A 13,533-nucleotide genomic window follows, 5' to 3' on the forward strand; every position below is an offset into this window, starting at 1 on the left:
AGTCCCACTGCGTTGCGACTGGTGAACAGATTCGACACAGTTTCAGTCCTGCCACGCCCCTTTCCAAAGCAGCAAGTTTCATGTACAACTGTTAGCACAAGCTAGATTAAAGTGATTCTTACGTTTTAAATATGGATATTTTTATACAAAAACACATCGGTTCGCTACATGAGGCTTTTATTGACCCTCCCGGAGCCATGTGAGGCACTTTTTATTATGGATGGATGCACTTTATTGGACTTGTTTTGGACTGATGGAGAGAAACACCAGTCTATGCTGTTCTAAAGCTTGGGAGTGCCAGGATATTTTTTAATATAACTCTGATTGCATTCGTCTGAAAGAAGAAAGTCATTAGGGTCCGCATGTGTTTGGACCCTCTTTACTGCCTCTTTACAGTCTGTCAAACTCACTATCTGTCTCTTTGAGATCACATCGCACAATCTGTCATTGCGTTATCTCGAAGGATTCAAAAAATCGTACAGCGTATAGCAGGGTTTACAAGGAAAACATCTTGTATTGTAGTAACATCTCCACTAACATCCCGCTGAAAGAAAATATTAGGGCAGCCGTGGTACTAATCCAGGCAGAAACAACAGATATTCTTCCTTTATCCTGTGATTTCACGCTTATCCAAGCCTGACCTCACTGCCACTCCTGGTAAAAAGAAGTTATGATGGTTTTTATATTCCAGATCAATGACCTAAACCGGCGACTCCACGAAACTGTTGGTGTCAGGTGGAGCCTAGTCATTTTCTCTTAAATGAAACATCAGTGTTTTGCCACGCCACCTTCAATGCACATATATATGTAAGAGATAACACGTTACCAAATGAGAAAATGGCCCTTCTTAAATGACTAGCCAGTAAGCCGTTGCTGCTCGCTTCTTCCAACAAGCTCATTGAGAGGTTTTCGGCTGACCTTGCGCGCCGTCCTGTCACTTTGACAATGCCGGGGAACATTGTGGGGCAAGAGATCTTTCTCCCACAGGCAGACGGGATGTAAATGGGAGTAAATGGGTTTTTCATTTCTAAATGCCGTCTGATAATGGAAGTGGGTGGCATGTCAGATCACACACATATGAGCCTCTGTTGGAGATAAGGCCATTTGTACAAGAGCAGTGTGTGTGTGTGTGTGTGTGTGTGTGTGTGTGTGTGTTATCTTCACCCCTCTGTTACTGCAATTTCTATTCTGTTCCTGAAAGACTCATTTGAATTTCCTCATCATAACAGCCCTATACTTGAACCTCAATTAATATGTTAATGTTGCTGTGCAAGGTTTTTAATTAGTATAAGATGAATCACATTGCATTTTGGGGACCTGATTATCGCTCTCAGATGCTTTGGGGTGTCGTTTTGTTGTTACGTGACGCTCGTAATGGTTTTGTTCAGGGTAGAATTTTTCAAGCTTAAAGTATTTAATTTTCTAAGTAGTTATGGCTTATTCCTGCACGTCTTTTTCAACAGAACAGCTTAGCTGATAGTACCAGAGTTCACAAAATGGATAGTTGGCCATATACTGCAATACTATTTATCTATTTACTTACACAGAAGGATATTACTTAAAAAAATGGATTAAATCATTGGATTCATATGGACCAGTGTAGGGCGGCAGAACGAGAAACTAATTTAATCTTAAAATGTTGTGTTGCTTGTGGTTCTTATCACTTTATCATATTGTGCCAGCTGGTTAAATTAGCTTTATTTATTTTATATTGTATCAAATTATTATTTTATCTTCTATTATTACATTTACCTACGCTCTTAAAAATAAAGGTGATTTAAAAGGTTCTTTACAGCGATGCCATAGAAGAACCATTTTTTGGTTCCACAAAGAACCATTCAGTCAAAGGTTGCTTAAAGAACCATCTCTTTCTTACCTTTTTATAATCTGAAGAACCTTCTTTCACCGCAAAGGACCTTTTGTGAAACAGAAAGGCTCTTCAGATGTTAAAGGTTCTTTATGGAACCATTTAGACAAAAAAGTTTTTTCTATGGCATCGTGAAGCACCTTTATTTTTAAGAGTGTAGCTTCACGTATTTATCAAAACACACCTTCATATGCATATGTGTCATTCCTTCATTGGTTTCTCTTCTATCCTTCCTCTTTTTCTCCCTCCCCACTTCTCTGTCTGTGTTTGTCCACTGTTATTATTTCCGTCTCAGTAATCTGTTGAGGTACATTTAGTTTTGCGAGCGAGTTATTGAATCATAACTGTGAGTTTAAAAGAGTAATTAAAGTTAAATGTGGCCCTGATGAGCTGCTCCTTCAGGAAATGTTGTGATATTAAATTATTTATGACTGGAGGGTCTCCGTACCATATGTAAATCATTTAGATATGCAAATGACCTGCTAAATCTTGTGGATTATGAATAAAAATGTACTATTCCCATGTTTAGCTCTGGGCTTTTAATCACAGAATTACTTTTCTTTTTGTCCATGCCTGAAGTCATATTAATCACATGCTAGAAACACTGTAAAGAGTAAGACACCTTTTATTATATGCACATAAACAGTTCAAAAGACAAAATCAGAATAATTGTACTTGTTTTATGTTTTGTATATTGACACTTACATTGCAATTGACACTAAACTGTCTTAAGTCTGCCTAAAACAGTATCCACAAGTTTGTGAAAAAAAGAGTTGAAATGTTAAAACAGCTTTAGCGCAAATATGTGTTGCATTCTCAGTGTTGCCACAAGAGGAGCTGTTTTTTCCCCCTTAATATCTTTGTTAAGCTTCTCTAAATGAAATACAGGCTTCGAATGACATGAGGGAGATTAACTTATAACACAATTTTCATATTTTCATTTTTGAGTGAACTATTCCTGCAAAACACTTACGTTTAAATGACATAAAACTTCTTCTTAAGTAGCATATATTTGTAGCAACAGCCAAAAATACATTGTATGGGTCAAAATTATAGATTTTTCTTTTATGCCAAAAATCATTCGGATATTAAGTAAAGATCATGTTCCATGAAGATATTTTGCAAATTTCCTACCATAAATATATCAAAACGTAATTTTTGATTAGTGATGTGCATTGCTAAGAACTTCATTTGGACAACTTTAAAGCCGATTTTCTCAATATTTTGATTTCACCCTCGGATTTTCAAATAGTTGTATCTCGGCCAAATATTGTCCTATCCTAATAAATGGAAAGGGTATTTATTCAGCTTTCAGATGATGTTTCACATTTAAAAAAAAAAATGGTTTTGTGGCCCTGTGTCACATACATTTGCATCACAATAAATTAGATTGTCGTGGAAAAGTTAATTTATTTCAGTAATTGAACTCAAATTGTAAAACTTGTGTATTAAATGACAGTCCCTCCAGAAAAACGCGATTATGCGATCGCATGATTCCATGCATAATCAGCCAAAGTCCGCATATTTATGCGGGGGACGCATTTTTTCAAATACACCGCACTTTCGCCGCATAAATTGCAGATTTCCGCGCGCAAAATATGCGGGCTTGCATGATTTCATAATCCCATTTCCGTTTGGGTCTTTGTCTTCGTTCTTTCGAGTACTATTGTGGTCGCGCGTTGCCGCGACGTTCTGTCTTGCCTCACTTCATTTTCGCCTGCCTGACCAGTCCACATCAAGTGAACTGGACATCGGGAGATTGTGGACCCGAATATTAATCCGTGTGGCCTTTTGGCCATCCCCGCACTGTTTCAACTGGAGGACTGTTTGTGGGGTTCGTATGGTACAATTAGATTGTTGTGTGGATGAAATTATAAGTTGATGTGAGTGGTCTGAGTGTGGTCTGTTTGTTTATTGTTGGAAGCGTGTGCGAGTGTGTATATGTACGAGTGTGTGTGCGTGAGAAATTGGTACTAAGGGTTGTGAGTTTGCGTGATCTTATGGAGTAAATTTTGTTGTGTGTATATTGTTGATGGACCTTGGGGGTGTTCCATAAAACAAGTTTACCAAATAAGTCAGGCTTATTTCAGTTAGTCTGACTTATTTTAAGACAAATCAAGTGACAATAAGTCAGACTAACTAAAATAAGCCTGGCTTATTTGGTAAATTTGTTTTATGGAACACCCCCCAGGTGTAATGTGATTGCATCTGTTATTTTGTTGCTTTTCTATTTTTGTTGATCAATTTTTCTTTTTTTTTGTGTTTATTGATTTGATTTGATTTATGGTCATTTGATTTTGTTTTTTTTGGTTTTCGTGTTTAGTTGATTTTGACTTATGACTATTTGATTGTATTCTTTTTTGTGTGTGTGTGTTTATTGATTTGTGTCAATTTGATGTTGATTTTGTTAATTTTGTTGGACGGGCTAAGGAGTGCTGACCACTCTAGATCCATGTTAATGGGTTCACTGAGTGATTTTGTTCTTCTGATTTTTACACGTGTCATCTGAATACACGTGTGTTTGTGGTGAAATGAGTACATTAGTGTACGTTTGAAGTGCGTAGTGAAGTGGAATTGGGGTAGGTTGGTTATTTCTCCTTGCCATCTGATGTGTTACTTTTGATTTGTCTAATTTGTTTATTTTTTTGTTTTGATTTGAAAGCCATATTAACCCCTTGTGTCCTAAATTGTGTCTGTGTGTTTAGCTTTTATCCCAGTAATAATAAAATATTGTATCTTTTTTTCTATATTCACGTCTCTGCTCTATTCTTGTGGGAACAGACCTGGGTGTCTTTGACCATTATTTCCCTGGGAGAGATTCCCAGGGTGGAGTAGTCGATGTTATAATTATAGGCTAATTGAGTCCAGAATAACGAAATTCACTCCTTACGGTGCTACATCTGGCAGTAAGGGTGTTGGGGGAATCACTTTTTTCTCTCTTTTTCACCAAACCGCAGTTTTTGCAAGTTCCCGCAATTTCATCGCATAAAATTGCATAAATATCCCGCATATTCAATCGCATTTTTTAAGAAAACGTGCCGCATAATCAAGGATTTTTGCCCGCAACAATCAGAAAAAAACGCCGCGTTTTTCTGGAGGGACTGAAATGAATTCAATGTACACAGACTGAAGTAGTTCAAGTTTGTGGTTCTTTTAATACAAATTGCAATTAAATTATACAAAATTGCTCACGAAAAAGCTGAATTTTCTCATGAGATCTAATCGAAGATCAGATCTTAGAGTCAGAATATCCATTTTAAATGTGCAGACCTCATATAAACTTAATTGAGACAAACCTTTGGTAAAAAGGGAAAAACTGTAAATTTTAAAAGCTTTCACTTTTCACCATTTTTTTTTTCCTCCATGTGAAGTGGAGTGTGTTTCAGATTCAGAGAGGACTCTCTGACAGTAGAGCGGTGTGAAACTGCAGGCCTTTCTAGCTGTCAAAGCCCCACATTTCACCGCTGTTTGACAGGAGAAAGAGAGATAGACTAGCTGTTTGTGTGGGGAAGGAGAGAAAGACGACTTTGTGCTAAAATATGGCCATTTTGTTCAGGGGTAGATGTACATTATTTATTCATGTTTTCCCCCTTCATATTCTGTTGATCTCATTCTCTTACAACCTACTAGAAATAGGTGTGGATGTATATCAAATAAATTATACAGTATTTAATATACACTAAAAAGTATTTAACATATATTTGTTGTCATATGAATTGGTTTAATCCATAAATTGATAGTTAAGCAAATAAAGAAGAAGAAGAAGAAGAAGAAGAAGAAGAAGAAGATATAGGTGCTTAATCACAAATCAATTTTCAATAGCTCGGTTGATTATATTTTTTGTTCACATTAACCTTAAGTATTGCCAATAGCAAGTGGTATTTCACTAACAAACAACAATAACTCAAAAAAAAAGTTTGTCAAGACAAACTTTAAGTTGGCTTGAGAAAGCCGGACCAGAAAGTTTAAAAAGTTTTAAAGTTTTAAGTATGATGGTTTTCAGTCTGAAATAGTTTGAAGTTTAAAGTAGTTTCAAAAGCTTAAAGTTTGGTAGATATTTATAGATAGATAGATAGATAGATAGATAGATAGATAGATAGATAGATAGATAGATAGATAGATAGATAGATAGATAGATAGATAGATAGATAGATAGATAGATAGATAGATAGATAGAAAGAAAGTTACTAGCATGTTTCTAGCATGACTATCGTGTTGCTAGCATGATTAGCATGTCACTAGCATGTTGCTAGAATGATTAACAAGTTACTAACATGTTGTAGCATGATTCTAGCATGATTAGCATGTTACTAGCATGTTGATAACATGCTTTTATCCCGAATAGCATGTTACTAGCTTGTTGCTAGCATGATTTTATCACGATTAACATGTTATTAGCATGTTGCTAGCATGTTTTAGCATAATTTGCAAGTTAATATCATGTTGCTAGCATGATTAGCATGTTACTAGCATGTTGCTAGCATGATTTTATCACAATTAACATGTTATTAGCATGTTGCTAGCATGTTTTAGCATCATTTGCAAGTTACTATCATGTTGCTTCCATGTTGCTAGCATGATTTTATCATGATTAACATGTTATTAGCATGTTGCTAACATGTTTTTAACATCATTTGCAAGTTGCTAGCATGTTGCTAGCATGACTAGCATGTTACTAGCATGTTGTTAGCATGATTTTACCATGATTAACATGTTATTAGCATGTTGCTAGCATGATTTTATCACGATTAACATGTTATTAGCATGTTGCTAGCATGTTTTTAGCATCATTTACAAGTTACTTTCATGTTGCTAGCATGATTCTATCATGATCAGCATGTTGCTAGCATGTTGTTACCATTATTTATCACAATTAGCATGTTACTAGCATGTTATTAGCATTAGTCAATTACTAGCATGTTGTTAGCATAATTAGCATGTTACTTGCATGTTAGCATGATTAGCAATTTATTAGCATGTTACTAACATGTTTCTAGCATGAGTAGCATGTTGCTAGCAAGTTTTTACAAATTAGTAAAAACTAATTTGTAAAAACTTAAAAAGCATAATTAACAAATTAGTTTGAATGAGTTTAAATGTATTATAAATAGTACATAGAAGGTAAGTTTGCTTTGATTTTGATTGTGGGAGTTTTGTCAGTTGGAGTTTGAATAGTGTTGGCTCATTTAAACATTCCGTCAATGTAAGTCTATGGGATTTTTCCCAGGTTTAATAGTCATTTTTAGGAAAACCGTAAGTCCGATCAGTTAGAAAAGATAAAGCAACTGGAGTCAGATCAGTCTGAAGATCTGGCCTGAGTTTGGAGTTTGTGGAGTTAAAGCTCTAGTATGAGATACAGTCAGAAATGTTAGTCTCAGAAGAAGAAGAATATTAAGTTTAAATTCCCTAAATCTAAATTCTTTCTCAAGCCAACTTAATAAATGTTAGAATCATAGTTATAGTAATACTTAGCTCTGAATAAATAACTACTATGTGAGTTTGAGAAAGTGAAATCCCTTGTCTCTGCTATATATTCTCCAGCGATTGCTCATCTGCCATTTAACTCACATTTCCCATAGTGTCTGGATCATAACATCAGGAGGCTCCACATAATGAGACACAGAGAGATGAGCACTTGAGTGGCATCATACAAGCTGTACAAGCTCAGCACTATCTGTCATTTTCCCTAATGTTAGTCAAGGTTCTTATACCAAAATCAGTCATAATTTTATGTTTCATGACTATTTTCCACCTTAATAAATCAGAATATTTTTGCTATTGTATTGTTGTATTGTATTGTATTGTATTGAAAATGAGGGTTGTCATATGTTAATATAATATTCCAGAATGAGTTTTTACAATTTAATTTCACTAGATGCTTATTATGAATGTTATGTTTTTTTTTCACATAATAAATATATTTGATTTATTTATTTATTTATTTTTTTTCATGTGTTATACAGAGTGATGAACAGGAAGGACCTGAGGAAGACACTCGGAGCATCACCGCATCTTCAGTTATGGTATGTAAATCAATCAATCAATCAATCAATTAATCAATCAAGCAATGGTATTTAATTATTTGGATGCTATTTTTAAAGTTTTACTACTCTGTCAGTAGGATTATGTAAAATAATTAAAAAAAAAGTCAGGGGCAATTCATCAATCAATCAATCAATCAATCAATCAATAAAGAAATTATTTATTTATTTACTTAGCCCCATATAGCCTCAACATTACTTCCTTGTTTACAACAGTGTTTCAGTCTCTTTCAATATAAAACTCTTTACTGCTGATTTGTAAATACAGTCTCTTGTAGCCAACTAACGGCAGAACAATGTACCTAATATCACCATCACGAACATACACACACCATTTCTCAATACTAAATGCTATTATTAAATACTACTATTATTTTTATAAAATATTATTTATTGAATAATGATATTTAATATACAACAACAGCCATCAAAAAAGTTGCTTGGATTTAGTCAAAAGTACAAAGGCAGCGCTGAGATTTTCGAACAATTAGAAACAATTTGTCAGAATTCACTCACCACTGAAAGTGCCGGATTGTTTTTTTTATTTTTTTTATTAAGTGTCGTTAGTAAGTGCAGACACAATGTAAATACAATATTCATTGTGTAGTTTTGTGGTGTTGTAGCATCGTGTAGCTTTATTGACTGCAACGGATCTTTGTGAGATCTCTATGAACTAAGATTAGTGACCTTGTCCGACAACTTATCAGAATTCTCAGCCTGGGTCCGACCCAAGCCCGTCTTTTCCCCCATCTCCCAAAACAACTTATACTACTGGTTCAGCTATTAAAATAGTTCAGTTTTGTATGTAATGGCAAAGCGATTATATTTAGTTTCGTTTTTTATTAAGTTAATTTAGAAAAACATTTGGAACATTTTTTTTGTTCCTTAAATATAAGTTTTAGTTTTTTTTCAATGAACAGCGCTCAGCAGAAGACTGATCATAGTCTGTTTGATCAATTTAAGCAAATGCTTTCTCAAATCATCATGACTTGCCTAAAATAAAATCTATAGATATAAAACATTTTAAGTATAAAACAATGTTAGTTTAAATGTTAAACCTAGATAAATGTGCGCTATTAGGCACATATCCAATAGTTTGTGCAGAGAGTGGAAGCTAAAGCCTCTTTGCAGGACATGGAAGCGACAGCGCGATCACTTACATTTTTTCCAGTGGAAGGAATTTAAAATGATCCGTCATTTTTATTACAAAGGTAAAGGGGGTCACACACCGAACGCGAAGCGCAGCGCCGCATTGCGTCGCGCCACGTCTTTAAAATTCGAACACATAGTTTTCTATGAGCATATGCACACCGGCGGCGCCATTCGGCGTCTGTCCGCGGCGCCCAGCTACGACTCAGGAAGCTGTTCAAATTTCTGCCACGCCACAGAGCTCCATCTGCATAGTTTTATATTAAATAACATCATATTTGTCTCAAATCGTCTTATTAGATTAAAAAAAACAAGATACCACTGCTGCAAAATACTACTTACATTAGGTTTACAGCTTGAAAAAAATTTAAACCTATATAATTCATTCATATTTTATTTTCTCAATACATTTTTTCATACGCAAAATCTAAAGTCCTATGTAACATTTGCCTGTCGTAATTACATTCACTGTCTTTGACTGCCACCTACTGGATTTACAAGGTCACAACCGTCACTTGCAGTTCAGAACTTCACTGAAAAATGAGCTGACGGGTATAGAATGTGCGCGTCCGGTGTGCGATACCTCCAGACACTAAACCCTGTCCGAGAGTCTCGAAGGTGAAAGCGGAAGTGAAGTCTCGTGTTGTTTCCATCAGCACTGCATTTTTTTTCACCATATTTGATGAATGTCTAAAATATAAAAATAAGGAGAAGCCTGAAACAGGCCCGATGTCCGGCCCGCCTCTAAACTATGATGTGAAAATTACCCCGAAGCCCAGCACTTGGAGTGTAAAAAAGTTGGGGCCTGTTGGCTGGAGCTGAAATGCAGTGCTCCAATAGACTACTTTGATGCTTTGCAATACAGTAGGGCATTGTTTTATGGTGCGTTCACACCGCACACTTTGTCTGCGTCAGGCAACGCACCTAACGCATCTAGTTTGACGCATGTACGTTGAAGCTGGCAACGCTTGCTTTTTGGTGCGTTCACACCGCACACGTCAGGCAACGCTCCCAACGCATCTAGTTTTTTGCACACTTCCCCTGAATAAACCATGGCAAACTATTGGGACTGGACATTTTGGAATCCTCTCGTGACCATGTTTCGCTAGCTAACAAAATGGGAAATAATTACGTTGAGAAAAGATTTGACATCCCGATCTCTTCAGTGGTCTTCATCCAAGCAAGTTCCTTTACATTCCTGTCTTTATACAACAACGAGGACGGATCATACAATTTTCTGCGATTGCAGACGGCTAGAATAAGCTTGTAGCCGTCTGCAATCGCAGAGAATTGTATATTGTTTTTTCTGCTCCCGCTTCATTCAAAATACGTGTGGTGACGTCGCTACAGTGAGACGCTCTGATTGGTTGGCGCACTGCGTCAAGTGCGTCAAGTCCGTCAAAAGTTCAGCTAGCTGAACTTCTGCGTTGCTTGCGTTTGCTGCGTTGACGCTTGAAACGCAGGTGACGCTTGAAAAGTTGACGGATCCAACGGACACAACGCAACGCAGAGCCTCTGACGGACCTCTGACGGACTCAACCATTGACTTTACATGTAATCTTGCCGCAACTGACGCATGACATTTGGGGCGGTGTGAACGCAGCATTAATGCTTACAGCCGAAAGCATTAAGCATTGCCCCCCTCGACTCAAGAGTCAAATGTCGCCCATGAATGAGACCAAAAACTGCCCATTAGATTTACCCAAAACAAATTATATCTCATGTTTAACCACTATAGAGACAGTCAGCTGTAAATTCCAAAAGATCTGGCCAAGGTTAGGCTGCTCTCGTAGGTTCATGAACGCTGAACGACCACTGATACCCTAGAGCTCACATCTCTGAAAACGTTGAAGCAAATTTCAAATAGATGTTATATTTATTAAAAAACTGCACAATTTACATCCAAACAAGTACATTCTTGCCTAAAAAACTTTTTAAACTACATTTGTGACACAAAAACAGTATTATTTATTTATTATATGATAGTGGATTTGGGTGTCTTCCATGACACTCGCTGTGATACAAATGGTGAAACAGTTGTTGAAGTTCTGTTAGCACTCTTATTAGACACCCTACACTCGGAGCGTCACTGCATCTTCATTTATGGCATGCCAATCAATCAATCAATCAATCATCAATCAATCAATTAATCAAACAATGATATTTAATTATTTGGGTGGTATTTTAACGTTTTACTACTCTGACAGTAGGACTTATGTAAAATTGTTGTTATAAGTCAGGAGCAATTAATCAATCAATCAATCAATCAATCAATAAAGAATTTATTTAGTTACTTAGCCCCATATTTAATATTAGTTTAGCAGAAAGCAGATCCTTTCATCTGTTAAGGGTGATTTCTGATGACAGCGCTACTTAGTGAACTTGTTGAAAGTAAAAATAGCTTTCATTATAAAAGTCTTTACTGCTGACGCGTAAAAACAGTCTTTTGTCGCCAACTAATGGTGGAACAATGTACCTAAAATCACCATAACGAACACACCGTTTCTCAATACTAAATACTAATATTAAATACTACTATTATAAAATATTATTTATTGAATAATAATATTTAATATACAACAACAACAACAACAACCATCATAAAAGTTGCTTGGATTTGTCAAAAGTACAAAGGCAGTGCTGAGATTTTGCCTCAGCCAAAACGATTTGCTCTGGAACAGATAACAGATTAATGAGGCCAAAAACTGCCCGTTAGATTTACCCAAAACAAATTTTATCTCATGTTTAAACATGACATCAGAGACATCAGAGCCAGTGGTATATTCCAAAAGATCTGGCCAAGGTTAGGCTGCTCTCGTAGGTTCATGAACGTTGAACGGCCACTGATATAGAGCTCACATCTCTGAAAACATTGAAACAAATTTCAAAAATATGTTATCTCTATTAACAAACTGCACATTTTACATCCAAACAAGTACATTCTTGCCTAAAAAAACTCTTAAAACTACATTTGTGACACAAAAACAGTATTATGTATTTATTATATGATAGTGGATTTGGGTGTCTTCCATGACACTCGCTGTGATACAAATGGTGAAACAGCTGTTAAAGTTCTGTTAGCACTCTTATCAGACACTCGGAGCGTCACTGCATCTTCAGTTATGGCATGTCAATCAATCAATCAATCAATCATCAATCAATCAATTAATCAAACAATGATATTTAATTATTTGGGTGGTATTTTAACGTTTTACTACTCTGACAGTAGGACTTATGTAAAATTGTTGTTATAAGTCAGGGGCAATCAATCAATCAATCAATCAATCAATCAAAGAATTTATTTACTTACTTAGCCCCATATATAATATTAGTTTAGCAGAAAGCAGATCCGTTCATCTGTTAAGGGTGATTTCTGAGACAGCGCTGCTTAGTGAACTTGTTGAGAGTAAAAATAGCTTTTTTATTATAAAAGTCTTTACCGCTGACTCGTAAAAAAGTCTCTTGTCGCCAACTAATGGTGGAACAATGTACCTGAAATCACCATAATGAACACAATACTAAATACTATTATTAAATACTACTATTTATTAAATAATAATATATACAACAACAACCATCATAAAAGTTGCTTGTATTTAGTCAAAAGTAAAAAGGCAGTGCTGAGATTTTGCCCTCAGCCAAAACGATTTGCTTTGGAACAAATAACAGATTAATGAGGCCAAAAACCGCCCGTTAGATTTACCCAAAACAAATTTTATCTCATGTTTAACCACTATAGAGACATCAGAGCTGAGGCTGCTCTCTTGGGTTCATAAACGCTGAATGGCCACTGATACCCTAGAGCTCACATCTCTGAAAACGTTGAAGCAAATTTCAAATAGACGTTATCTTTATTAACAAACTGCACATTTGACATCTAAACAAGTACATTCTTGCCTTAAAAAAAACTCTTAAAACTACATTCCATGACACAAAAACAGAATAAAAAAAATGATAGTGAATTTGAGTGTCTGCCATGACACTCGCTGTGAGAAATACCACAAGCAGAGTGATATAAATGGTGAAACAGTTGTTGAAGTCTGTTATCACTCTTATCAGCCAGTCAGATTCAAAGACCAAAAGGAACTGTTGTATAAATGTATATAAAAATCATCAAATGTGGTTTTGTTACATTGTATTACATCACACTTCATTGTATATAACGCAGCAGGAAGCACCAGTACCATAAATCAATAAACCATACCACACAGTGTTTTGGGAAGAGGATTGAGCTCTATTTCAGGCTTTTTTTCTCAAAGCATTTCCTTGCAGAGCATACAAACAGTCTTCTCCCAGAACAGCATGCAGGCGGTTGAAGGACAGCCCCCTCAGTGAACGCTTGCGTTTTTTAATTATCGTGGAGGTGACACCTCTTCCCCGAGCATCTCTCACCTGAGCTGTAAACAGGGCTGTGAACTTTGCCGTCAGCCGCGCGACCCTGAGTGTCATTGATGAAGGGAAAAGCTCATTAATACA

General features: G+C 36.0%; 1 protein-coding gene across 1 annotated transcript in view; it reads left to right on the forward strand.

Annotated features, from left to right (window-relative positions):
• Window positions 1-13,533, forward strand: part of LOC141301482 (uncharacterized) — a 64,175-nt gene that overhangs the window by 38,727 nt on the left and 11,915 nt on the right. The window contains exon 5 of the mRNA XM_073831682.1: window positions 7,831-7,890. Within this exon, the coding sequence (XP_073687783.1) occupies window positions 7,831-7,890 (60 nt within the window). The remainder of the gene's footprint in view (window positions 1-7,830; window positions 7,891-13,533) is intronic.

Source organism: Garra rufa, chromosome 25 (genome assembly GCF_049309525.1).
Source record: "Garra rufa chromosome 25, GarRuf1.0, whole genome shotgun sequence".
NCBI lineage: Eukaryota > Metazoa > Chordata > Actinopteri > Cypriniformes > Cyprinidae > Garra > Garra rufa.